The sequence below is a fragment of the Hyperolius riggenbachi genome, chromosome 4, assembly GCF_040937935.1.
Source record: "Hyperolius riggenbachi isolate aHypRig1 chromosome 4, aHypRig1.pri, whole genome shotgun sequence".
In the NCBI taxonomy this organism is placed as follows: domain Eukaryota; kingdom Metazoa; phylum Chordata; class Amphibia; order Anura; family Hyperoliidae; genus Hyperolius; species Hyperolius riggenbachi.
The window spans coordinates 396901108-396926818 of NC_090649.1; the positions used below are offsets into that span (position 1 = coordinate 396901108).

General features: G+C 44.9%; 2 protein-coding genes across 4 annotated transcripts in view; one reads left to right on the forward strand and one right to left on the reverse strand.

Moving 5' to 3' along the window:
* ENTPD6 (ectonucleoside triphosphate diphosphohydrolase 6) overlaps positions 1 to 19080 on the forward strand; it is a 54708-nt gene extending 35628 nt beyond the window's left edge. For both annotated transcript variants that reach the window (XM_068232240.1, XM_068232239.1), the window contains exons 10-14: positions 468 to 569; positions 1629 to 1769; positions 2661 to 2717; positions 11660 to 11772; positions 15012 to 19080. In XM_068232240.1, the coding sequence (XP_068088341.1) occupies positions 468 to 569; positions 1629 to 1769; positions 2661 to 2717; positions 11660 to 11772; positions 15012 to 15080 (482 nt within the window). In that variant the 3' untranslated portion in view covers positions 15081 to 19080. The remainder of the gene's footprint in view (positions 1 to 467; positions 570 to 1628; positions 1770 to 2660; positions 2718 to 11659; positions 11773 to 15011) is intronic.
* ABHD12 (abhydrolase domain containing 12, lysophospholipase) overlaps positions 1 to 25711 on the reverse strand; it is a 1393598-nt gene that overhangs the window by 813270 nt on the left and 554617 nt on the right. The window lies entirely within an intron of this gene.

Here is a 25711-nt window from a genome sequence, read left to right on the forward strand (position 1 = left end):
GTGCAGAGTCCTCCTGAAGCGATCCGTCTACGGGAGCACTTGGGCATCCCGAAGACTACCGAAGTCTTCCTCCTGGCAGTGGAGATAGCAGCCATTTGACTGAATTGGTTGAATGCTGCAACGGCTGAGCCAGTGCTAGAATGGGCAATGGAAGAGGAGAGAGAAGGCTCATTAGGACCCAGAGCCTTCCCTCTCCTTGGGTAAGTATCTGCCTTTTTGGTTTGTTTTTTTTAAAGCGCTTCCCATTGACTTTAAGGAGCCAGAGACAGCTGGTATGCAAGTAGCTAATCTACGGTAATCATTGTACCCAATAAAGGATCTTGTGTATATCTGTACTGCTTCTACCAGCGGCAGACAGGGCACATCATGCATGATTCTGATTGTGAACTTTATAGATTCCTGCAGTAAAATAGTTTGCATATTCTGTCTAACTCCTTCTCCTATTTCCTGTGTCCTTTACCTCACAGTGCAGCCAGGAGAAGAACTGGTAACGCCCTGTGTGACACCCGGCTATGTAACCACATTTCAGCATGCGGGCATCACATATAAGGTGAAAGGAGAAGAAAATGGTATGTCTAGTCACACTAGTCATATACAATTCAATAGAATAGGCTAGAAATATCCTACATGACCTTACCTAAAAGGAATCCATCTAATAGTAAAGCCACAAAGCCATATATGATGATCACTTAATCCATTCATAATTCCCTGATTGGCTTGTCCAAATTGTGTGTCCTAATCCTTCTTCTTTTATCGTGCCTGGTATTATCACCAGGAGTAGATGTAGTCCAAACCAATAATCTGCACTACAGGTCTATTTATGAAATTGTGATGCATCTACTTCCAGCCTTTATCATAACAAATTATCATTTAAAGGTCTCCTGAAGTGAGAAGGGTATGGAAGCTGCCATATTGATTTCCTTTTAAACAATATCAGTTGCCTGGCAGCCCTGCTGATCTGTTTGGCTGCAGAAGTGTCCGAGTCGCACCAGAATCCAGCATGCAGCTTAATCTTGTCAGATCTGACCATGCCAGAAACGCCCGAGTTACATGTGCTTGTTCAGTGTCTATGGCTAAAAGTATTAGAGGCTGAGAATCATCAGGATAGCCAGGCAACTGGTATTGCGTAAAAGGGAATACATATGGCAGCCTTCATATCGCTTTCATTACAGTTCAATTCAAACATCTGCTGCATGCTTGTTCAGGGTCTATGCCTAAAAGTGTCAGAGGCAGAGGATCAGCAGAACAGCCAGGCAAATTGCTTTGTTTCGAAGGAAATAAATATGGCAGCATCCATATCCCTCTCACTTCAGTTGTACTTTAACAGTACTGCTTTTGTGTTGAGCACATGCCCCTCCCACTGTCCTGGTTTGCTTTTTAGAATGACCGGTCTGTATACAACACCTGTTTTAATCAGACGGCACATAGACCTTTTTAATTCCAAGGCCTATAAACGTATTCCTTGGCCACTGCTATTTTGCCTATAAACACATGTATGATGTGAGAATAAGGGCTAGTACTAGCTTGGACTTGAATACAACTAGTTTCTCACCATAATGACTGGACTTATTTTCAGTATAACTCTACCATGAAAATATTAAGTTATTTAATTTTTTTTTTCCCTGCAGGAGGATCGGTGTATGACTCTTGCTACAGAAGGGTAGCAGAAAAGCTTAAAGAAAAAGTAAATAATGTCAAGGAAGTAGACAACCTCTACTTTTATGCCTTTTCTTATTATTTTGATCGGGCAGAAGATGCACATCGTATAGGTAGGTATAAGTTATTGTATAGGGTAGAATTTTTTTGTAGCGATTGAACTGTATATGTACTTTATCGAACTACTTATGACTTTACCTGTTCCTTATGTCTGGTGTAAATTAAATTGCTTGAGTAATTCCTGCTGAGTAACTGTTCTAAACCCTGCCCTGCATGGGGACACTATATAGAGGGCATTGGGGACAAGCTGTAGGAGGCTTTATAACTTTGGAGAGACCATGTGAAGGCACTAAACCACAGGGACACACTGGGCTGTGGGGCAGGAGTTTTCCTAAAACGTGGGAAATTGAGGCATGCATCTGATTGGGGAAGGGGTTTTCCTAGTACTGGTCAAAGAAATTATTTTGCTGGCCTTGCTTTATACACTAAGGTTGAACCACTTCAACTAAGTGGTTTCAGTATAGTGTAATTGCATTTTATAGTTGCACCCAATGCTGTATTTGACAAGCAGAGGGCAATGGAATATACAGAAACCCAATACAGTAGAGTCTGGATAGATGCCAGGTAAGTGTGCTTTCTGGTTGTTTGAGACTCCATGTTGAAAATGGGCCTAGCTACTAAAGTACTTTACCCCACTCTACAGTATATACATACCATGAACTCTTAAAATACAGTAATTGAAGGTATATTAACCTTGGGGGAGCCGTAAAACCCAGTTTGTGAGCTCAGTCTGCCAGCCCAGTAGAGCCCACAAACAGCCGAATGTTGGCTTTCACCAGTACTGCCAGCAATTTTTGTGCTGGTTAGTTGAGTTCTGGATAACCGGGATTGTACTGTACTTGCAGGAAAAGGGATTGATTGATCCCAATCCAATCTTTTTTTTTTTTCTTATATAAATTAGACCTTTGTTCTAATTTTTTTTTTCTTTTTTTTTTCCTTCCTAGATCCAAAGACTGGTGGATATATAAAGGTTAAAGACTTTGAAATGGCAGCCAAATCTGGTAAGTTCTGAAATAAGTACATATGACTGCTATATCCTAAATGTGCAGACATACTTACACTTGCCTAGTATGAACCTCAAATTTAGATTGAAGTAAGGCTGCATTGTATAAGTACAGTGAAGAAGAGGTGCTGGAAACCAGCAGGTAGGTGATGCCATATCACTGTCCCACTTCTGGTCTGCACACCCAGCAACTTAAGCTGGCCACTAACGGTCCAATTTCTGGCGAAAAATCGTTCGAGCGATCAGAAATTCTGATCGGATTGTTTGTAAATAATCTCCATTGGTGGACACAATCGATTATGAACGAGTGAAAAAATGTCGCCCGAATGAATTTTCGTCGAACGAAAATTTGGATTTTCTTGGTGGTCGCGATAGATAGGAAGCAATGATTGGTTAGTTGATGGTGTAGTGAACGATTTTTCGTCCGATCAGAATTTCTGATCGCTCGAACGATTTTTCGCTAGAATTGGACCATTAGTGGCCAGCTTAAGTTTTTTTTTTTTTTTTAATGGAATATGGCATGCAGCTAAAAACTGAACAACAAAACAATTATCCTACCCCTCCCTGAAAGTGACCAGTAAGGCAGATTGATATTTCCCCCGCTAACCCCCCACCCCCCCTCCCCTTCCCCCAAAGTAGTGATACGTAAGTGTATTTAACTGATACTGATGCCTCACATTTCTTCTTCCACCCAGCAGCCGTTTGCTCTGTACTGCATACATTTCTCCTGATCATGTGACATCAGGAGCCGTGTATGCAGCAAAGAGTGGGTAACTGCTGGGAAGAAGATGATCGGTATCGGGTACATATAGTCACATAGCACCGCTGCACTATGGCTCTGCAAGGTGGGTGGGAGGATGAGTAGGTCCCTCCCATCGTGGGCACTATGGTTATCCCCCTGCTGGCAACTTATTGGTTAGCAAAACCAGCTTTCATGATCTCTTTATTCATCGGGAGCGACAGGCCCTCCAGAGTCTTAAGAATAATTCTGACATTGTCGTTCGAAATGCAGATAAAGGGGGGGCCGTTGTCGTTCTCGATAGCGAGAGCTACAAAATGGAGGCTCTGAGACAATTGGAGGACCCCACAGTTTATCAGAAACTTAAGGGAGACCCCATGAGACCTTTCCAGAGGGAGCTTTTTGAACTCCTGTCTTTTGGTCGAGATCTGGGTGTTTTGGATCAGAAACTTTTTGACTACTTGGCGGTGACCCATCCTGTTACCCCAATTTTCCACCACCTTCCCAAAATCCACAAGCCGGGCGCTCCCCCGGAGGGTAGGCCCATTGTGGCTGGCATTGGCTCTCTGGGGGAGCGCCTAAGCGAGTGGATTGATTCTCTGCTACAACCACTTGTGATGAGGCTTCCTGGCTTTATCAGAGACACTAAGCACTTACTTGCAAGCCTGGAGGGCTTCTCTTGGAGCAATCATTTTGTGTGGGTGACCATCGATGTTAAGGCCTTGTATTCATGTATACCCCATGACCTGGCCATCCAAGCTATTGAGCACCACCTTGAGAAATACTCTGCGTATTCTGAAGACTTGAGATCTTTCATTTGTCTGGCAGTCAAGTACCTCCTGTCCCGCAATTATTTCATGTTTGATGGTGGCTTCTACCTCCAGAGGTGTGGCGCCTCCATGGGGGCCAAGTTCTCCCCGTCACTAGCTAACCTCTATATGGGCTGGTGGGAGGAGTGCCACATCTTTGGGGGTGGGAGCCGCCTTCTGGGTGATGTTGCGTGGTACGGGAGGTACATTGACGACCTTCTCTTGGTGTGGAAGGGTAACCCTGAGGATATCCCCCCATTTATGAAAGAGTTGAACACCAATGTCTTTAATTTACAGTTCACCTCCAATTGGGGGGTGGGCTCTATTGATTATTTAGATGTTACTTTGGTGGGAGACTCCGATGAGGGGAGGATACACTCTAGGACCTACAGAAAGCCGTGTAGCGGGAACACCACCCTTCGGGCCACTAGCTGTCACCCAAAACACACTATACGGGGGGTCCCGGTGGGCGAATTCACCAGGGCCCGCAGGAATTGTTCGAGGGGGTCTTGGCTTGGGGAGGAGTTTGTAACGGTAGGGACCAGATTGAAAGAGAGGGGGTACCCCAATTGGATGATCAACAGAGCACAGGTTAGAGCCAATTCTAAAAGCAGAGATCTTTTGCTTAGAAATATGGGTGACTCGGATGCCAATTTAGGGGCTTCAAAACCCACTTTTGTTACAACATACAGCGAGGAATATGACAAGATTGTGTCTATCGTTAGGAAGTATCTCCCAGTATTGGAGGGTGATGAGGACCTACGTTGTGTTTTGCAACAGGGGGTACGCTTTGCAAGTAGGCGTGCTCCCACTTTGGCACAAACATTGTCTCCTAGCCTGTATGAGTCCCGAACCAGGTCCTCTACCTGGCTGAATGTGTTGGGCTCATACAGATGTGGAGTGAGAACATGTCACTATTGCAGGGTCCACACTCGAACTCGAGTTGCTACGTCAACATCGAACGGACGCAGTTTCCCCATTAGGCAATTCGTTAATTGCGGGACGTCGAACGTGGTGTATCTTATTACCTGTGGGACTTGTGCCCTGCAGTATGTGGGATGCACCACGAGACCGTTACGTGCTAGGATAGGGGAACATTACTGCGGTCCCGCTTGGCTTAGCTCTAACGTTTCCAATGTGGCGAAGCATTTTCGCCAGGTCCATCAAGGTGACATGTCCTCTTTTTCCTTCCATGGCTTGGAAAGAATTTTTCCTGCACGGAGAGGGGGGGACACAACTAAACGGCTCAAGAGCCGGGAGGCTTTGTGGATCTTCAGAATGGGCACGAGACTCCCAAAGGGTATGAACTCCCGCTGGGATCTGGCGCTTCTAACCTAGTGCATATTCCCTCTACATATGCTGCTCCTTGATGGTTTTAATTGTACAAATCACATTTTCTATATAGTTTTATAGGTTTTATTATGTATATATTTTTTCTACATTTATATACTGGTGTGGGATTTGATCGGAATTTTGTACGTTATGCCTCTAGGCCTCCTGTTTTAATTCAACACCTAGCTTTGAACAATCAGTATGTTGTCTTATTTTACCTTTCCTTTTAGGTGTTGTACTCTATATTGTACATATCCCCTCCTGTGGGTGGGGCTGGGGGTGTTTCCCTGGACATTGTCTAGGGGGCCACCCACCCCACCGGAGGGGGGTATATAGGAGGCCTTTTGTGTTATTTGCACTCTAGCTATGAATAAGGACCAGTAGGTCCGAAACATGTCAGCTGGTGATATGTGTTGACCTTTGGATACGTCCATAAATAAAATATAGGATCTTAGGAGCATTGTGCGGACCATTTTCGTCTTCAAGCATTTTCTAGGATCAGCTATCCTGGTCTGGCACTGCTCTTTTGGGGTGAGCGGTCTTCACCACTCTCTTTGATCTCCATTGCTTCTGACTACCAGCTCCCCCATGAGTGATCCATCTCCAAAGTAATTGCCTGGTCAATACTAAGACTAATCCTCTAGGTCTCGCATATCTAGTTCTCATGGCACAAAAGGAGCAGCGTAATTTGAGGAGTAATACTAGTGCACAGGACTGCCACAGTAATGCACCCAGATCTAGACCGGAGGTATACTCTAAAACCACCAAACCACCATCTACGAATCTTGCCAGCAGGGATGTAAAGACGAAACATAGAGATACCTTAAGCACCCAGCCGGAGATTCCACTGCGGGAGCCAATCGGAATTGGTACATGTAAGCCTATGCCGCCCTCTGTTGTAGTTGCAGAAGTACATGCTGGAACCGACCCTTTGGCGCAGAGGAACTCGCTTCTGGAGGGGGACGCCGTGCGTACACAGCTGCTGGAGGATGACGGAATTGCCCCGCATGTTGCTGCCCTGGAACGAGCGGGCTTCCGTGTTCGGGGTCTGACGGAGCAGAGGAGGAGACACTCTATGGGACCTGAGGTCTCATCGCGCGATGCAGCTCTGGTGATGTCATCACTTGGCGCCGGACCCAGGCGAACGGGAGAGGCCGCTGACATGGTTGTGAATGCGGATGATGAAAGTGTCCAGTCCCGCCCGCACTGCAGACAGCTGGTGCAAGGTCTCCTGCAAGATTGGAACCATGACACGGCCAGACAGGAGGTAAAAGATGCCCCTCTAGTAGATAAGTCTGGAAGTATGCGCAGTGCGGAGTCACCCGGGAATGACAGGAGGGTGATGGATATGACTCTTGTGGAGTCCGTCTCTCAGACGGCGATATCACGAGTCCAGGAGGCCTCCCCTCCTGTTTCTGATAGCCAGCCTGCCGAGCACACTTTGTTGCAGCAGGAGCAGGAAGCTGCATGGCAGTGGCCTTCTGCTGCGGAGATCGCAAGGCAAATGCAAGCGGTAACCTCCTCACGCCAGGAGCCCATCGTTTCTGTCGATAACTGTGAACCCGGGGTCACAAGAGAGGGTGAGACAGATAAACACCTCATAGGTTTGGGGGATTTAGCTTATGACTCTACCAGATGTCAGAAGTTCGCGGCTGTGTTTTCTAGGCAGCCGTATGTCGTGGACTTTGAACCTGAAATAGGTTTGCGGACATCTTTTGCACAATTGGAGTCTCTCATTGAGAAGGAGACCAAGGTTTGGTGGGATTTGACCACATTAAAGCAATATGTAGCTGAAAAAATTATACCTAGGGGGCTTCGTATCAAGAAAGTACCCACAACATTGTATTCTGAGCAATTTATAGTGGAGTGGAATGGGATCCTTACGGACTGTTCCCTGGCTTTAATGAGACTCATTATCTCCTATGAAGAAACTAAATTGGTGGACTTAAGGTTCAAAATTACTGATCTGGAAACAAATATTGTTAGATTTAAAGAATTTGAACAGTACGATAGATTGCATAACAGAATGCGTGATAATATTGCTAAATTAGAGTCCATCATTACCGAAACAAAAAGAACCAAGTACCTGAGAGATGTTGAGGATTATAGGCGTGAGGTGGTATATGAATGGGGAAAGTGGGAGTCCATGGCTAGATCACCAAGGTCACCGAGGCCTATTCTACGCAATTCACGAAAAAACCAGGGCAGACGAGTTAGCTTTAGCTCTCCGGAGGTGTCAGATCTCTCCGACTCCTCGGATCCCAGGAAATCTATCCAGCCTAGGAGAGCTATGGATAATAATATTTCAGTAACCTCAAAAAACCCCCAGGGCCAGGCCACCCCCTACAGGATACAGAGAAAGGGCCGCAGGAAGGGCAGGAGATGGGGAGACGGAAGACCAGACGGGCGGGAGTGAAACATAGGACCACTAGGGGTAGTCCAGGGAGGGTCGCACCATGTAATGTAGTCAATCTATCAAAATATGAGCTCACTGATATGGAGAGGGATGTTCTCGCGAAGGGCCTCTCTTTCGCACCTACTAATCACATGGATGTATTTACAACCATTGTGGATGTGAATAGGTTTGTGAGAACTATCCTTCTGCGAAAACACTTCCTAAAATGTGAGAGTGGGATTCCTGGGACCAAGGGCACGGTGGGCGCTACTGATATTGGAGATTTTGAGGAAACCAGGGCCAGATGGGCTTTGGACTGCCTGGCAGCTGAAAACTCAGGATTAATCTCCTTAGATGATGTTAAGCCCATCCGTGCCCGGAACCCAGATTTTTACCCTCTAGCTAGCAGGACCCCCCATGTAGAGACCTTCCAGGAGTTGGTGGAGAGGGAACTGGTAGAGCTGGAGGGTGCTCGTAGTTCTGGGAACTCCAATTTGTCGCATCGGGAGCGACAGGCCCTCCAGAGTCTTAAGAATAATTCTGACATTGTCGTTCGAAATGCAGATAAAGGGGGGGCCGTTGTCGTTCTCGATAGCGAGAGCTACAAAATGGAGGCTCTGAGACAATTGGAGGACCCCACAGTTTATCAGAAACTTAAGGGAGACCCCATGAGACCTTTCCAGAGGGAGCTTTTTGAACTCCTGTCTTTTGGTCGAGATCTGGGTGTTTTGGATCAGAAACTTTTTGACTACTTGGCGGTGACCCATCCTGTTACCCCAATTTTCCACCACCTTCCCAAAATCCACAAGCCGGGCGCTCCCCCGGAGGGTAGGCCCATTGTGGCTGGCATTGGCTCTCTGGGGGAGCGCCTAAGCGAATGGATTGATTCTCTGCTACAACCACTTGTGATGAGGCTTCCTGGCTTTATCAGAGACACTAAGCACTTACTTGCAAGCCTGGAGGGCTTCTCTTGGAGCAATCATTTTGTGTGGGTGACCATCGATGTTAAGGCCTTGTATTCATGTATACCCCATGACCTGGCCATCCAAGCTATTGAGCACCACCTTGAGAAATACTCTGCGTATTCTGAAGACTTGAGATCTTTCATTTGTCTGGCAGTCAAGTACCTCCTGTCCCGCAATTATTTCATGTTTGATGGTGGCTTCTACCTCCAGAGGTGTGGCGCCTCCATGGGGGCCAAGTTCTCCCCGTCACTAGCTAACCTCTATATGGGCTGGTGGGAGGAGTGCCACATCTTTGGGGGTGGGAGCCGCCTTCTGGGTGATGTTGCGTGGTACGGGAGGTACATTGACGACCTTCTCTTGGTGTGGAAGGGTAACCCTGAGGATATCCCCCCATTTATGAAAGAGTTGAACACCAATGTCTTTAATTTACAGTTCACCTCCAATTGGGGGGTGGGCTCTATTGATTATTTAGATGTTACTTTGGTGGGAGACTCCGATGAGGGGAGGATACACTCTAGGACCTACAGAAAGCCGTGTAGCGGGAACACCACCCTTCGGGCCACTAGCTGTCACCCAAAACACACTATACGGGGGGTCCCGGTGGGCGAATTCACCAGGGCCCGCAGGAATTGTTCGAGGGGGTCTTGGCTTGGGGAGGAGTTTGTAACGGTAGGGACCAGATTGAAAGAGAGGGGGTACCCCAATTGGATGATCAACAGAGCACAGGTTAGAGCCAATTCTAAAAGCAGAGATCTTTTGCTTAGAAATATGGGTGACTCGGATGCCAATTTAGGGGCTTCAAAACCCACTTTTGTTACAACATACAGCGAGGAATATGACAAGATTGTGTCTATCGTTAGGAAGTATCTCCCAGTATTGGAGGGTGATGAGGACCTACGTTGTGTTTTGCAACAGGGGGTACGCTTTGCAAGTAGGCGTGCTCCCACTTTGGCACAAACATTGTCTCCTAGCCTGTATGAGTCCCGAACCAGGTCCTCTACCTGGCTGAATGTGTTGGGCTCATACAGATGTGGAGTGAGAACATGTCACTATTGCAGGGTCCACACTCGAACTCGAGTTGCTACGTCAACATCGAACGGACGCAGTTTCCCCATTAGGCAATTCGTTAATTGCGGGACGTCGAACGTGGTGTATCTTATTACCTGTGGGACTTGTGCCCTGCAGTATGTGGGATGCACCACGAGACCGTTACGTGCTAGGATAGGGGAACATTACTGCGGTCCCGCTTGGCTTAGCTCTAACGTTTCCAATGTGGCGAAGCATTTTCGCCAGGTCCATCAAGGTGACATGTCCTCTTTTTCCTTCCATGGCTTGGAAAGAATTTTTCCTGCACGGAGAGGGGGGGACACAACTAAACGGCTCAAGAGCCGGGAGGCTTTGTGGATCTTCAGAATGGGCACGAGACTCCCAAAGGGTATGAACTCCCGCTGGGATCTGGCGCTTCTAACCTAGTGCATATTCCCTCTACATATGCTGCTCCTTGATGGTTTTAATTGTACAAATCACATTTTCTATATAGTTTTATAGGTTTTATTATGTATATATTTTTTCTACATTTATATACTGGTGTGGGATTTGATCGGAATTTTGTACGTTATGCCTCTAGGCCTCCTGTTTTAATTCAACACCTAGCTTTGAACAATCAGTATGTTGTCTTATTTTACCTTTCCTTTTAGGTGTTGTACTCTATATTGTACATATCCCCTCCTGTGGGTGGGGCTGGGGGTGTTTCCCTGGACATTGTCTAGGGGGCCACCCACCCCACCGGAGGGGGGTATATAGGAGGCCTTTTGTGTTATTTGCACTCTAGCTATGAATAAGGACCAGTAGGTCCGAAACATGTCAGCTGGTGATATGTGTTGACCTTTGGATACGTCCATAAATAAAATATAGGATCTTAGGAGCATTGTGCGGACCATTTTCGTCTTCAAGCATTTTCTAGGATCAGCTATCCTGGTCTGGCACTGCTCTTTTGGGGTGAGCGGTCTTCACCACTCTCTTAGATAGGAAGCAATGATTGGTTAGTTGATGGTGTAGTGAACGATTTTTCGTCCGATCAGAATTTCTGATCGCTCGAACGATTTTTCGCTAGAATTGGACCATTAGTGGCCAGCTTAAGTTTTTTTTTTTTTTTAATGGAATATGGCATGCAGCTAAAAACTGAACAACAAAACAATTATCCTACCCCTCCCTGAAAGTGACCAGTAAGGCAGATTGATATTTCCCCCGCTAACCCCCCACCCCCCCTCCCCTTCCCCCAAAGTAGTGATACGTAAGTGTATTTAACTGATACTGATGCCTCACATTTCTTCTTCCACCCAGCAGCCGTTTGCTCTGTACTGCATACATTTCTCCTGATCATGTGACATCAGGAGCCGTGTATGCAGCAAAGAGTGGGTAACTGCTGGGAAGAAGATGATCGGTATCGGGTACATATAGTCACATAGCACCGCTGCACTATGGCTCTGCAAGGTGGGTGGGAGGATGAGTAGGTCCCTCCCATCGTGGGCACTATGGTTATCCCCCTGCTGGCAACTTATTGGTTAGCAAAACCAGCTTTCATGATCTCTTTATTTCCATGTTAAGTGTAGCATGTTGACTATGGAAAAATAATGTAATACTTTAGATCTTCCACAGCTGTCTAGTACTGTAAGTAACTTTCTATCTCTCTTTTCCTAGAATGTACAAATATAAAGAAGACGGCAGGAAGTAGTCCATTCCTCTGTATGGATCTGACCTATATTACTCGTCTTCTTCAGGATTTAGGTTTCCCTACAGAAAAGCGGCTAAAGGTAACATTTTCTTATGGAACTTTCAAACATTGCCCCGGTGCTGGCCTAAGACTGTTAGAAATATTAGACTATTACTATGGTAGGGATCGCACTGGTAGCTCATGTGACTATGGACTATATAAATGCACAATAATGTGTGTGGGTGTTCCACATACCGTATATACTCGCAAGCAAGCCGACTCGCATATAAGCCGACCCCCCCCCCCCCCCCCCCCCCCTGAAAAAACAGGAAGAAATGATTGACCCTCATATAAGCCGGGGGTAGGAAATGCTGGCCGCATGATCCTTCACCCCCCCCCCCCCTTTTCAGTGTGTCCCAGTATAGCTAGTATAGTGCCCTAGTATAGCTAGTATAGTGCTCAGCATAGCTAGTATAGTGCCCAGAATAGCTAGTATAGTGCCCCAGTATAGCTAGTATAGTGCCCAGTATGGGTAGGTAGTGCCCCAGTTTAGCTAGTATAGTGCCCTGTATAGCTAGTGTAGTGTCCAGTATAGGTAGGTAGTGCCCAGTGTAGCGCCCAGTATAGCTAGTATAGTGTCCATTATAGGTAGGTAGTGCCCAGTATAGGTAGGTAGTGCCTAGTATAGTGCCCAGTATAGGTAGGTAGTGCCTAGTATAGTGCCCAGTATAGGTAGGTAGTGCCTAGTATAGTGCCCAGTATAGGTAGGTAGTGCCCCAGTATAGCTAGTATAGTGTCCAGTATAGGTAGGTAGTGCCCAGTATAGCTAGTATAGTGCCCAGTATAGGTAGGTAGTGCCCAGTATAGTGCCCCAGTATAGCTAGTACAGTGCCCAGTATAGATAGGTAGTGCCCCCTCCTCTCACCCTCGGCCGCTGCTATTACCTGAGCCACCGGCTATTCCCTTCTCCGCTCCTAAAAGTAATTCACAGCAGCTCAGGTAATAGCGGGGGGGGGGGGGTGGAGCGGGGGGGCGTGGACCACAGGTGACTCGCAAGCCAAGCCCCCCCCCAACTTTTGACCCCCTTTTTGGGAGTCAAAAATTCGGCTTGCTTGCGAGTATATACGGTAAATGTCTCTTTCCAATGCCCTGTGTGTAAGGAAGATTTCACCCTTCCCACATCCTCCTCAATTTGTTGCACGCGCACGCACACACACACTACCCGGCGGTAGTGTAGTATAGGGGACTCAGTAGGAAACCTCATAGGGAAATTCTGCTAACATGATTTGGTGGATGGCATCCTCTTGAACTCTTGAACTGCTGGGTTTCCAAAAGGTTGTAGGAATTTTTGACCACACTATTTGGCCAATCACAGTGCTTCATGCTGTAGGGTTCTGTGATTGCAGAACTGTTCCCTAATGAGGTTTCCTGCTGAATGCTCTAAACTAGACTAGTGCCAAAAACCCTAAATAGAGCAGAGAGAATTGATTTCTTATTGTAGGGTTGGCTTTCCTAAATGTACTGGGGGTGTGTAAATGCTTTAACACACACACACACACACACACACACACACACACACACACACACACACACACACACACACACACACACACACACACACACACACACACACACACACACACACACACACACACACACACACACACACACACACACACACACACACACACACACACACACACACACACACACACACACACACACACACACACACACACACACACGAGGAGGTGAGCTTGGTCTGTTCTGCAGGGTGGAGAGGGGAGGCTCCCACTGTACTAGACATAAGGAGTGACAGGATTCTGCCAGGAATAAACTTTCAGTATATCTAGTGCAAAAAAAAAGTACAGATGGCATTGCCCAACATGTGCAAAATTAACTGTTGTGCATTAAAAAAAAAAAAAAATGGAGGATGAACGAAGGCACACAGGTATTACTTTCAGTACAAACCTTGTAGGGTGTGCACTATTGCACTGTTCTCTAGGAACTGCAGTGTTTTTCTCTGTATGATCTGCACACTGTGCTATGCAGGTAACATGTGCTACGCTATTACACACTGCATTTATGTGGTTACCTGTGTAGTCTATAGCAATGTATGGAGAACTGAGCTCAGATGAAAGACCTGGTTACTTCTGTCCATGTACGGGTGTGACTGCATTGTGCAGGCGCCAGTATGGTCCATGCCTGCGCAGTAGCTCAAAGCCTCTTGTGCACAGTGGGGGAAAAAAGCCATGCACAAGTAGCTCCATGCTTTTGCATAGGCATGGACCACAGTTGCACCTACGCAGTGCGCCCTTTACTTGCACTGATGAGAGCGCGGCCGCCAGAACATGTTTGACAAGCTCTTGTTGAATATGTTCAAAGGGTCCCAGCACTTGATTAGTGTGGCCAAGGAGGATGGGGGAAGTCTCTCTACTATCCAGAGGCTTCTCACTACTTAGGCAAGTATTACATTTTATTTCTTTTTGCTTCAGATACTCTTCAAAACCTTTTTATTTAATGGCTGTAAAATTAGGAGTCCAATCAATCTGCAGAGTGCAGAGAGGATGGTTGCGTTGAACTTTGAGGCTTGAACCTCCATCCCTTAGCTGGGCTTGTTTGGGTGTGGGCCTTAAAGTGACACTGAAGCGACAAAGAAACTTGTGATAAAATTAATCGTATGTGTAGCACGGATACTTAATAGAACATTAGTAGCAAAAGTCTCATATTTTTACTTTCAGCTATATAGTGTTTTTGTATAACATTGCATCATTCTCTATTTGTAGTTTACAAATTACACTTTCTATATTTTAAATGATGAAACCGAGCAGAGCTAATGACCCTACGAACATTTTGGCAGTAAAACCTGAAAAAAACAATGAGACCGGTTGAGATAAGTGCTTCAGAAAACCGCACTAAAGCCGACCCAAGTTGGTTCAGAGAAGCTTTTTTGCATAGATAACTGATGTTTCTTAACGCTTCCTGTACTGGAAACAATGAGACTCATATCTGTTCTACTGTTTTATTTTGTAGCTGTACTACACATGCATATCATTATCTCCATAAGTTTATTTTCACTTCAGATTCCCTTTTAAGGCTGAAGATTGAGGAGGTTGGGTGAGGAACAGTGGCAAACTGAGGAGAAGCTTCTAGTTTGTCCTTCAGGAAAGTCTCTGGGCCAGAACCTACGTATGGGTGTCTGAAACAGAACAAGCATTTTTGACATGCATAATGTCCACTTTCCATTTCTTTATAAGAGTGTGAATGAATGCACTGATATTTATTTATTCTGTGTTCAGTATCACTGTAACGCTAAAGTGCTGCTTTTTACTTCCACAGCTTGTTAAGAAAATTAATGATGTAGAAACCAGCTGGGCCTTAGGAGCAATGTTTTACTACATGAATTAAATGAAGGACGGTTCACAGCACTTGAGATAAAGCGTGTGAAGAGGAGTTTTCCTGAAACAAGACTTGACTTGAGTTCTCTGACGTACATTTCAGAGACTTGCCATACTTAATGCCCCATTCATGGATGATTGTTTGTGTTTCCTCTTAATTTTACTGATCTAGACGCTGTCATTTTAGAAGGATGGATGTTGCCTTTGCTGATTCTTCGGTTCTCTGGTGTCCTTGCCCATTCTGTGGCTTCAATGGCCTGAGCAATGACTGTGGAATGGTAAAGCTATGGGATGAGCAAGGCCACCAGGAAACCAGCTGCTTACATAGAATTCAGCACTGGTGCTGTCCATGTTTGTCATTGACAAGTTCATGTGTAAGTGATGAGGCAATGACTTTGGAACATACTGTGATTGATGAGATTAATAACTGCACAGCCTCAGCTCTTCCTGATTTCTTCAATCCTAAAATATTGCACTGTCAGTGAAGCAAGCACAGAAGGGACACTTGCTGAACTGTGAATGATCTTTTATGGTGCTCTGACATTTTCTCAGTGTTGGGCTCTCTTCTATGGCTGACTACATGCTGGCAAATTTATTATTAAATCAACTAGATGAAACCATGCAGGGATTTACCGGAGCAAATATGTCAAACATCCAGCCTGGTGCCTGTGATTCTGAAACCTCACAGCACATTCATTTCATTGTACCCATCCATTATTAGTGATTCTGTCAGTCTGCCAAGGCATGGCCGGTATAACTCTGAGGCTAGGTTTACAGTGGGACATTGCGTTGCCTTCCCTGTATAACAGGAATGCTACGGAATGAAAAAGTAGTACCACACTTTATGGCTGTGGTGCGTCGCCTACAGTCAATGAAAAGTATGCTTCACTCTACCTGTAGAAATATATAAAAGAATTGATACTTACCTGGGGCTTCCTCCAGCCCCGTGACCACCGTTGCCTTCCTCATGGTTCTCCTGGGTGGCTCCATTTGACAACTATCGGCCCCAGTAATCTTCTTTCAGTCGCATCAGTCGGGCTCTTCGGGACGTGTGTGCCTTTTTAATGCACACATTTAGCAGTAACTCACTGCAGTGCTTTACCATACTACAGCCCGTTATACATCGCTGTGTGCGGTAAACCTCCTAACAAAGCGGCCTTTACACCGCAATGCACCACGAGCCTTTGGCTAAGTTCACAGTGGGGTGTTGCGATGCATTGAAACACTTTGCAATTGAAAGTCAATGCGACGTTGAGCGTGCATCCTGTGTGATACGATACATAGAACTCTGGTATCCCAACGCAATGCATGCAGTGTGTTATTGGATAACCTATAAGTTTCTTTGACGCTTGTAAACAGTTACTTTATTATCTCCTTATAGCCATTATAAAAAAAACAATTTTTATGTCTGATTTGGATAGCTTTGGGCACAGATTTTGTGCAAAGTACTGGAACAGTGACTTGTGGCTCATTCACCCTGTGTGCACTACATTGCACCATCCATAGTGCATCCTGCAAGGCCATCAGAGGCTGCAGAGGGCAATGTCTGGTGTGCTGCTGTGAGATGTAGTATTGCACAGCAGTGTGCATGTTGTGCACTGTGCAGCACCGTCCCATTCAGTGTAATGTATGTATGGAGTGTTAGTGATGCACCATGTAGCGCTCAGTTTGCCATGTATTGAGATATGCAGTAGCCATGGTTTATGCCACAAGTGTAACTGAGCCCTTAAAAAAAAAACGTACCCTTTGTCATTAAATTCAGTGCTTTATCTTCTTGGATTTCAGCACTGAACTTTTTAATGGATTTTAATTTACAAATTTGGAGCAGGATCTGTTGTGCTGACACTAAATCAAACAGGCTAAATGAATGGATTATGCTAACCATATTTTAATTTAAAATTTTTAATGTGTGTGTATATATGTATATTATAGTTTTTGAACTTATGAGAACTTTGTCATTAAGCATAAATTGCATTAAAGAATGCCCGAGGTGACCTGTGACATGAGATAGACATGTGTATGCACAGTGCCTAGCACAGAATTAATTATGCTGTGTTCCTTTTTTTTTTTTTTTTTTTTCTCTGCCTGAAAAGTTAAACATCAGTTATGTAAGTCAGGACTGGGTTAGACTACAGTGTGATACTCACTGAGAAAGAATTACAACTATAAAACACTTTTTCCTAGCAGAAAATGGCTTCTGAGAGCAGGAAAGTCATAAAAAGGGTCAGTAGTTCATAGACTTTAACTCTGGCATACTTCAATGACTGTGTCATTGAGGAAAAAAATAAATTCACTTGTCAAATAAATTCTCGTCATGTGTGGGAGACTGTGTCATTGAGGAAAAAAATAAAACCGTAAAAACTTAAAAAGTAGATATAAAAATAAAACTGTGGTATAGCTTAAAGTCATTTTTAGGAGAAGGATAGATAGTTGTTTATTTCCTTAGTTTATTTTCACCTCGGGTGTCCTTTAAATTGTAACATCTGATGGCATTTGCCAGATCAGTTTGCCTTTTTGCTTAACTTATGCCTCAAGTATGCCTGATTATGTAACAGATAAAGAAAAGAGCTGTACAGTTTCTGATACAAATGACCCTCCCTAGTGCAGTTTTCATATCTGAAGTTCTATTGGATGTCAGAGCCAGGATTGCTGCAAATGCTCCTTCTATCCCAGTGGTGAACATTTTTATTTTGATTTGCAGTTGTAATTGTTCTGTCTTTATACAAAGTGCCTGTCATATAAAGGTGATTCAACCCAAAAGCGATAGTTTAGGTGGGAGAGGTAGGTGGAATCAGCCTCTAGCTTTTGGTATCTGAGGGATTGAAGACTAGGCTGGCCATGTACTGTTGAATCCAGGACTGATATGACCTAAGCTACATGCACACAATTTATGGTTGCCAAAATAAACATTCCTGATCATTTGGGGGTCATTATGGAGAAAGGAAGACAAGATCATGGCACCCAGCTAAGGAAGCTTTATTAGAAGTTCCCACTCCTGCTAGAATGATAGAATTGAGCAGATGGATCACAAATTACCTTGTTGGTAACTGTGTGTGGCGGGGGGGGGGGGGGGGGGCGGCGGCATCTGGGCCCCTGTTGGGTCTTGGATTTTAATCAGCCAAAATGATGAAATGTGATAATGGCCGTCAAAAATCTAAAATGTGTATGTATGTTGGAACTGGGTATTTGTAGTTATTTCACCCCCAGGTATCTTTAAAAAAAAAAATAAAAAACTTGGGTGAAGGCATACTTACACATTTCTCCCAATGTTTCCTTGCATGGAGAAGGCAATGTACCATATATTGCTTGAGAAAACAGGAGAAGTATCAGACATTTATTGCAACATTAAAGTGATATTCTTGCATTAACAGGGTTTGAGAGGGAATGGAACGTTTTATAGTAATGGTCTTCAGAACCTCTGTTCTGAGACATCACTAAACTCACCAGCAGCTAGAAAGACTCATGGGTTGATTAATACTGAACTATCAGCTTAGGGTGGAATGACCCATCACATTAGGGGAAACTTGTTTTATTGGAAAGCTAATGTGTCTGATAGCTTGCTCTTATTTGTCTAATGGCATTTGGTGTTAAAACAGTTAACATTTGATTCTTGTAACCAGACCTGTCTGAGTAGCACCTACCTCATGTGGTTTCAATCATGTCTCTTATGTTCTCCCATGCTGGAGATTTGTTCTGTAGAATATTGAACATCCTATAAAGACTTGCCAGAAGATGTACATTGAAAAGCATAGGCTGATATCAGATGAGCGATTTCCTCCTGCTTATGTGATTGGGAAGCACAGTCCCGTTGTATGTCAATGAGGAGGTGACGCTGGGTATAACCAGACAGCACTTTTCTCTTGCAAGGAAGACACTACACTTCATATTGATCATCTGACATCTTCCTCGCTTATCAACTGAGCTAGGAGCCATGTAGTCTATATACATACACAAATGCCGCCACCTTTTACAGTATGTCAGTGGAAATAAATGTTCTCTGGCGCCTTAAATGTTGCTGCTGAATTCTTATGTCTGTGTGTTAATTTATCTAATCCAGCTAAAAATACTCATCGTGGGAACATTTTATGCTTCTGAAAGCATAGATGATCCATGTATAAGTGCCATAACTGCTGTAGCCAATCCAGAATAGGTCAGCACTTTAGTAAAGCTGATGTGATTAGCAGTTGGTTTTCCTCTAAGCCATCCAGACTGCAGAGGGAGTGGGTGATGGGAGGTAAGTAATATGAGGTTAATAGATAAGAGCCAGATCAGGTCCACAGTTCTTCATTCTAATTCCAGTTTCCCTTCTCTTGCCACTCATTTGCTGATTCTCACATCCTCCCTTTGTGTCTTTTTCCTATGCAAGTTGATGGGTTATATGCCTTTTGCAGATTCTAGAGGTGTGCAGAATGTCACCTGAACTATCTGCCCTCCCAGCACTCCAGATTGAGCCTCACTAGATTTGGAAATGACTTGTCTAGATATTAAAGTGGTCTGAAAGCCAGAATTTCTACTTTGCTCTAAAATATTTTTCACAGCTTGACAGCTACTATCCCAGAAAAAATTCTAGCAGAACATGACTGGAACGGTTAAACAAAGCACTTTCTCCTGCTATTCAGCTTCAAGTCCGCATCCAAACTGGAGATAACAGTATTTTTTTTCCCTTGTTAAAAACAAATGTATCAACACTGTAATGTAAACAAACACTCTCTGAGGGCCCGTTTCCACTAGAGCGAATTTGCATGCGTTTCCTACATCCAGATTCGCATAGACCATACAAGTGGATGGGCCTGTTTCCACTTGTCAGGCTTTCTGAGCCTTTTTCTGTGCAGAAAAAATCTGCACGGTAGACCCTGCAGAATTTGCATACCGCACACCACTATGCGAATCACCGCTAATGTATTTAATAAGGAAATCGCTTGCGGTTTTGGCATGTGTATTTTACCGCGATTTTGCATAGAAAGTAATGTTAAATCACACAGGCAGTGACATTGTTAAAATCGCATCAATACTAACCTAGGTGAAATCACATGCAAAATCGCTGTAAAATACGCATGCGGAATCTCACCCGCATGCGATTTCGTCACCGCACAAGTGGAAACAGGCCCTGAGAAGCTGTCTCTGCTTCAGGCACACACAGTATTTAGGATAGCTCATTAGACCGTTTTAATATAGAACAGTTATGCCAGTTTTCAGGGCAAGAAAAACTTTACTTTCGAAACTTGTAATTTGTAAACGGACAATATTACTTGTGCACAAAAGCAAATAGGATAACTGTAAGGGCTCGTTTTCACTATCGCGAATCTGCATGCGTCCAACGCATGCAGATCCGCACATGTAATACAAGTGGATGGGCCTGTTTCCACTGTAGCGTTGTTGAGGTGCGTTTTTTTCAGCGTGAAAAAAACGCACAAAAGAGCCAACGATTTCGCCTGCGTCGGGAATCCGTGCGAATCGCCGCTAATGTATTTAATAGTAAAAACGCATGCGTTTGTTACATGCGTTTTTACCCGCGATTTCGCGTGCGATTTTGCACCTTTTTCAATTTTATTTAGCCCTGGCAGTGTCATGGTTAATTTCGCATGGCACCCTGCCATGCGAAATCGCAGGCGAAATCGCGGGTAAAAACGCATGTGGAAACGCATCCGCATGCGTTTTTACAAGCGTCGGAATGTGGCCTAAATCGCGTCGCAACAGTGGAAACAAGCCCCAAGAGTGAGGGTTTCAGACCACTTTAATATGGGAGCTGGCAATGCTGACTTTAGCTTGCCATACATGGATTGATGATGACCTGATCTGGCTAGCAATTGGTCACTGCTAGATCAGAAAATCGTTACCAATGATCAATGTACCACTTTTCCCCAACAATCTCAATCGGATTTGCATAGAAATTCATTTACTGTGTCTGATCACCCAGTCAATAAAGTGTGTAAAAATGTACACGTTAAACCAGTAACGCGTAAAAACGTATGTGTTAATGTTCCTGCACCAGCGGGAATGTGTAAAAATGTACGCAATGCAGCCCGCCAACCCCTGAGGTCGGAAAAAACAAAACTAGCTGTCAGCAGGGGACCGGAGCAGCAGTGAGTGACTACGAGGGCACAGGATGGCTGCAGGGGGCTGGTAGAATCCCCATGTAAGTGAAACTCATTTTTATTTTTTTGCCGGACAATCCCTATAAGGACCATCTTGGTGGGAATCTAACATGTGTACAGGAGCCCCTTGAAGTCAACTAAAGATCTAACACTTTGGATCTTTAGTGACAACAGCGCCCAATGGTTAACCAAGCGCATTGTTCTCCTCACCCCACTGACTGGAATACACTCCATTGTGTGGTGTCCCATCTCCCCCCTCCATAGCAGCAGATGCCTCGCCAGCCTCTAGGCTGGTGATGTTTCTGTACAGTACTTGGTCCTGAATTGTTGATGGAGGGTTTGCGCCCCAATCCCTGTAAGCGGCCGTGATTGCGTGTCTGAGGCGTTATAAATTATTGGCAGAGTGAATCAAGTTCACAAAATCTGCTACAAATCTGCTACAAACATCGACCAATGCATTACCACTTTTAGTTTGCAGCAGCTCTGAGATTTCTGTCATAAGTTCATTTTATAAACAAGTTTCCCCTAGAGTCTGTATTTCTTATTATTATTATTTTTTTTTTAAACAACTGTTGCGTGGCAGACTGAGGCTATTTTGTTTAGATTTTGCTTCTAATTTATGAGTTTATTAAAAAGCTGCATTTGTAGATATTGAAATGTTTTATTTAATAAATCCCTATTTTGTAAGCATTGCAGTAGTGTTTTCTTAATTCTTTTTGTGTGTATTCACCCCCTTGGATTTTCCCATATATTAAATTCTAGCTGTACACTTTTTGCAAGTGATCCAGCCAGGGGGCGAATTAGCAACCAGGCAACAAAAGCAGTCGCTTGGGGCCCCATCAGCACTGCATAATTGTTCAAGTCCTGGACTAAATCAGTATAGATAGCATCCAACAGTATAATTAGCTGGGTCATATTCGTGGTAAGGCTTGTCTGGGTGTTCTCTCCCCCCCCCCCCCCCATGAAGCGGGACACACACACACACACACACACACGCGCGCGCGATGATGGCACGTCTATAGCTGCAAAGCTTTAGTCTGTGCCCTATGTTGGGACGATCGATGGACCCTGAATTACTTATCCCTCAGAGTTGCTACGATTTAGAGGGGGAATACTATTTAACACTGACTCAGCAGCAGAAGGGTAAGCTATCATTCGGCTTGCCTTGTGCCCAACTGACTAGGTGGTGCACTAATATGTACACCGGTTGGCACCAACAATGCAGCAGTGTTACGCCTGAGGTTTCTCATCATGTGACTCACTGATAATGTCCCAACACACTACATGGATGTCAGACCAGTGGTAAAGCGACTAATGAAGGGGAGATGAAGATGCAGCACTGCCTAGTGTTTGGAGAGGTGAGTCATTCAATATCTTTGGAGGGACTCCCTATACGGGGTTGGGGGTCATCTGGCCACCTATACGGGGAGGGGGTTAAGACATCTGGCTAACTATACTGAAGACAGTGGGGGGGGGGGGGGAGATAATAATTATACGGCTCCCTATATGGGTGGGCCTTGGTGGATAGGTTCACATGGCTGCACACCCATCTGGTAACAAACTCCGCTGCTCTGTGCAGACACAAGATGGCTTGCACCTGCGCAGTAGAACGGAGCTCGGGTTTTTTCCGTGCTGCCACACTCGTTCAGACAGGACCACAGGCAGCTATAAACTTTCAGCAGGTCTAGGGAAGTGGTGATGCTCTGCAGGAGAATCCAGAGGCTTCCCTATACAGAGTCATATGGAGGCCGTCATATTTATTTCCTTTTAAGCAATACCAGTTGCCTAGATATCCTGCTGATCCTCTGGATGAAAAAGATTGTATCATTAGTGGCAATCTTACCATTTCTATGTAATGTAAGGTAACTGCCCAAATTATCCATTCAATATATTCACTCAGTTTACCCTTATACTACATAGTTGGTAAAATTGGATGAAAAAGATTGCATCATCAGTGGCCACCTTAATACTTTTAGCCATAGACCCTGAACAAGCATGCAGCAGATCAGAGGTTTCTGACATTGTCAGATCTACAAGATTAACCACATGCTGTTTCTGGTGTTAGACACTACTGCAGCCAAATAGACCAGCAAGGCTGCCAGGCAACTGGTATTGTTTTAAAGGGAAATAAATATGGTAACCTCCATATCCCTCTCAATACAGTTGTCCTTTAAAGTAAACCTGAGACCACGAAAGTCAAGTAAAAGGATTTAAAAGGAAACACAATGGAACTCCAAGTTAATCACACTTTCAATGGGATGGTGCACACCATAGCGGTTTGTTTTTTCCCCAAACGCAAACTTGGGTCCTGCACAATTTTTGCGTATTTCTGAGGCATTTCTGCCTCAATGTAAAGCATAGAAAAGTGGAAAACCGCTCTGAAAAACGCTAGATCAGAGCGATTTTCCAACAGTTTTTGTTACAGAGGCTGTTTAATTAGTTTTACTGTAACAAAATATAAAAAATGCTACACCAAAACGCTCCAAAAAAAAAAAACGCTAGGCATGTTTAGAAAGTCGCTCCAAACCTGCTTAGATTCGCTCTGAAAAACTGCTTCAAAAACCGCTAGCGTTTGTGGATGTGTATCGGTTTTTGGCGCGCTCTGGCCCTCAGGGAGCGTTGGAGAGAGGAGATGATGTCCAGGATCTGGTCTGCATCGGCTACATGTGGGTCTGCTGAGGAATTGTCCTCAACACTAGCCATCGTGCTGTACTTATCCAAGGGGCATGGAATCTTCTCTGCCTGATTGGGCTTATCCCCTTTTTTTTGGATCCCATTGAGGCTAGAAACGTTGATTGGGTTGCCTGGGAAGGATTTCTGCCACTATGATGTATGTGGGTGTCGGTAAAGATCAGGATGGAGTGTCAGGCTAGCAGTGCTTGGAGCTCCCGAGGATGCGTCCATTCACATCCATGTGCAGGCCACGCCACCGCTTGTTCTAGGTTATTAATTTAAATTGTATTGGGGACAGGTGATCAGTACAAAAAGCAGGTAGAAAGTATTTTTATATAGGAAGTCAATCAATGGTGTTTTAAGGTGACTAAACACGAGTTATTATTTGGCAAATGAATACACATAGATTTGATAAAAATCTCAAGTTTCAGACAATTTATCAATTTAAAATATGATTTGGCATGGTGGCACATCTTAGCAGAGTTGGTGGGAGGAGGGGTGACCAAGCATCATTATCCACATAGCTTTGTACAGCATCGAGCAGAATTCTGTTCGGGAGGAGAAATCTGATCAGCTGGGGCAAGACGGTACATTGACCCTTGTTGTTCAATACATTTCCATTTGGAAATGGACTACAAATTTTGAATGAGTCAGGAAATATCTAGAAGAGATTATCAGAATAAGGCTTGATCATGCGTCAAGCTTTAACCACTTGATGACCCAGCCTTTACCCCCCCCCCCCCCCTTAAGGACCAGCGCTATTTTTTGTGATCTGTGCTGGGTGGGCTCTGCAGCCCCCAGCACAGATCAGGGTGCACGCAGAGCGATCAGATCGCCCCCTTTTTTCCCCTCTATGGGGATGATGTGCAGGGGGGGTCTGATCGCTCCTGCCTGCCTGAGGTTTGTGGGGGGGCACCTCAAAGCCCCCCTCCGCAGCAAAATTCCCCCCCTCCCTCTCCTACCTGTCCCCCATGGTGATCGGGGCTGCACAGGACGCTATCCGTCCTGTGCAGCCTGTGACAGGATGTCCTCTGTCACATGGCGGCGATCCCCGGCCGCTGATTGGCTGGGTATCGCCGATCTGCCTTACAGCGCTGCTGCGCAGCAGCGCCTTGAAATGTAAACAAAGGAGACCCGCTCCGTGATCTAACAGGAAATGGCTGGTCGCACGAGCGGCCTTTCCCGATTAATTAGGGAGGCACCTGGCGACGCAGATGTGCGTCGCTGGTCCTCCAGCTTCCACTTTGCCGCCGCACGGTATGAGTGTGCGGTCGGCAAGTGGTTAAACTCTGTTTCCTACTACTTTCATTGCTTATCCCATTGGGAAACATTGCAAAAAATGTATGTAAAATGGTACCTAACCCCCCCGTAAAATTGCTTCCTTTAACCCTACGGAATCAAACCTATGCTGGAGAAAATGTGGAAGTGTAGGAACACTCATCCACTTAATATGGGAATGTGTTTATATTCAAGGCTTATGGCGGGAAGTACAAGCTTATATGGTATCCATAATTTAACTCCTCCTTCAGTTTGACTCCTCAATTAGCTTTACTAAACATAGGAATCCTCTATAATAAAACCCCTGTGTCCCTGCGTGCTCTGTGTAGCTGGGTCTGTGCTTTTTGCTACTGCACGGACCTAGCAGCACAGAGACAGGATGACAGGGATGGGGTGAGGGAGCCAGGTGGGCGTGTGAGCACGCGTCGAATGCATGTGCAGTACATGCGGCGGTGAGAAATACAGACCCTAGAGCCCATTTTTAAACGGGCTTGGGTCTGCTAGTAGATAATATACCTTTAACTTATAGATTAATCATTCTCCATATATTGGCAGCTACTAGACACATAATATGCTCACATTGGAAAAGTGTAGA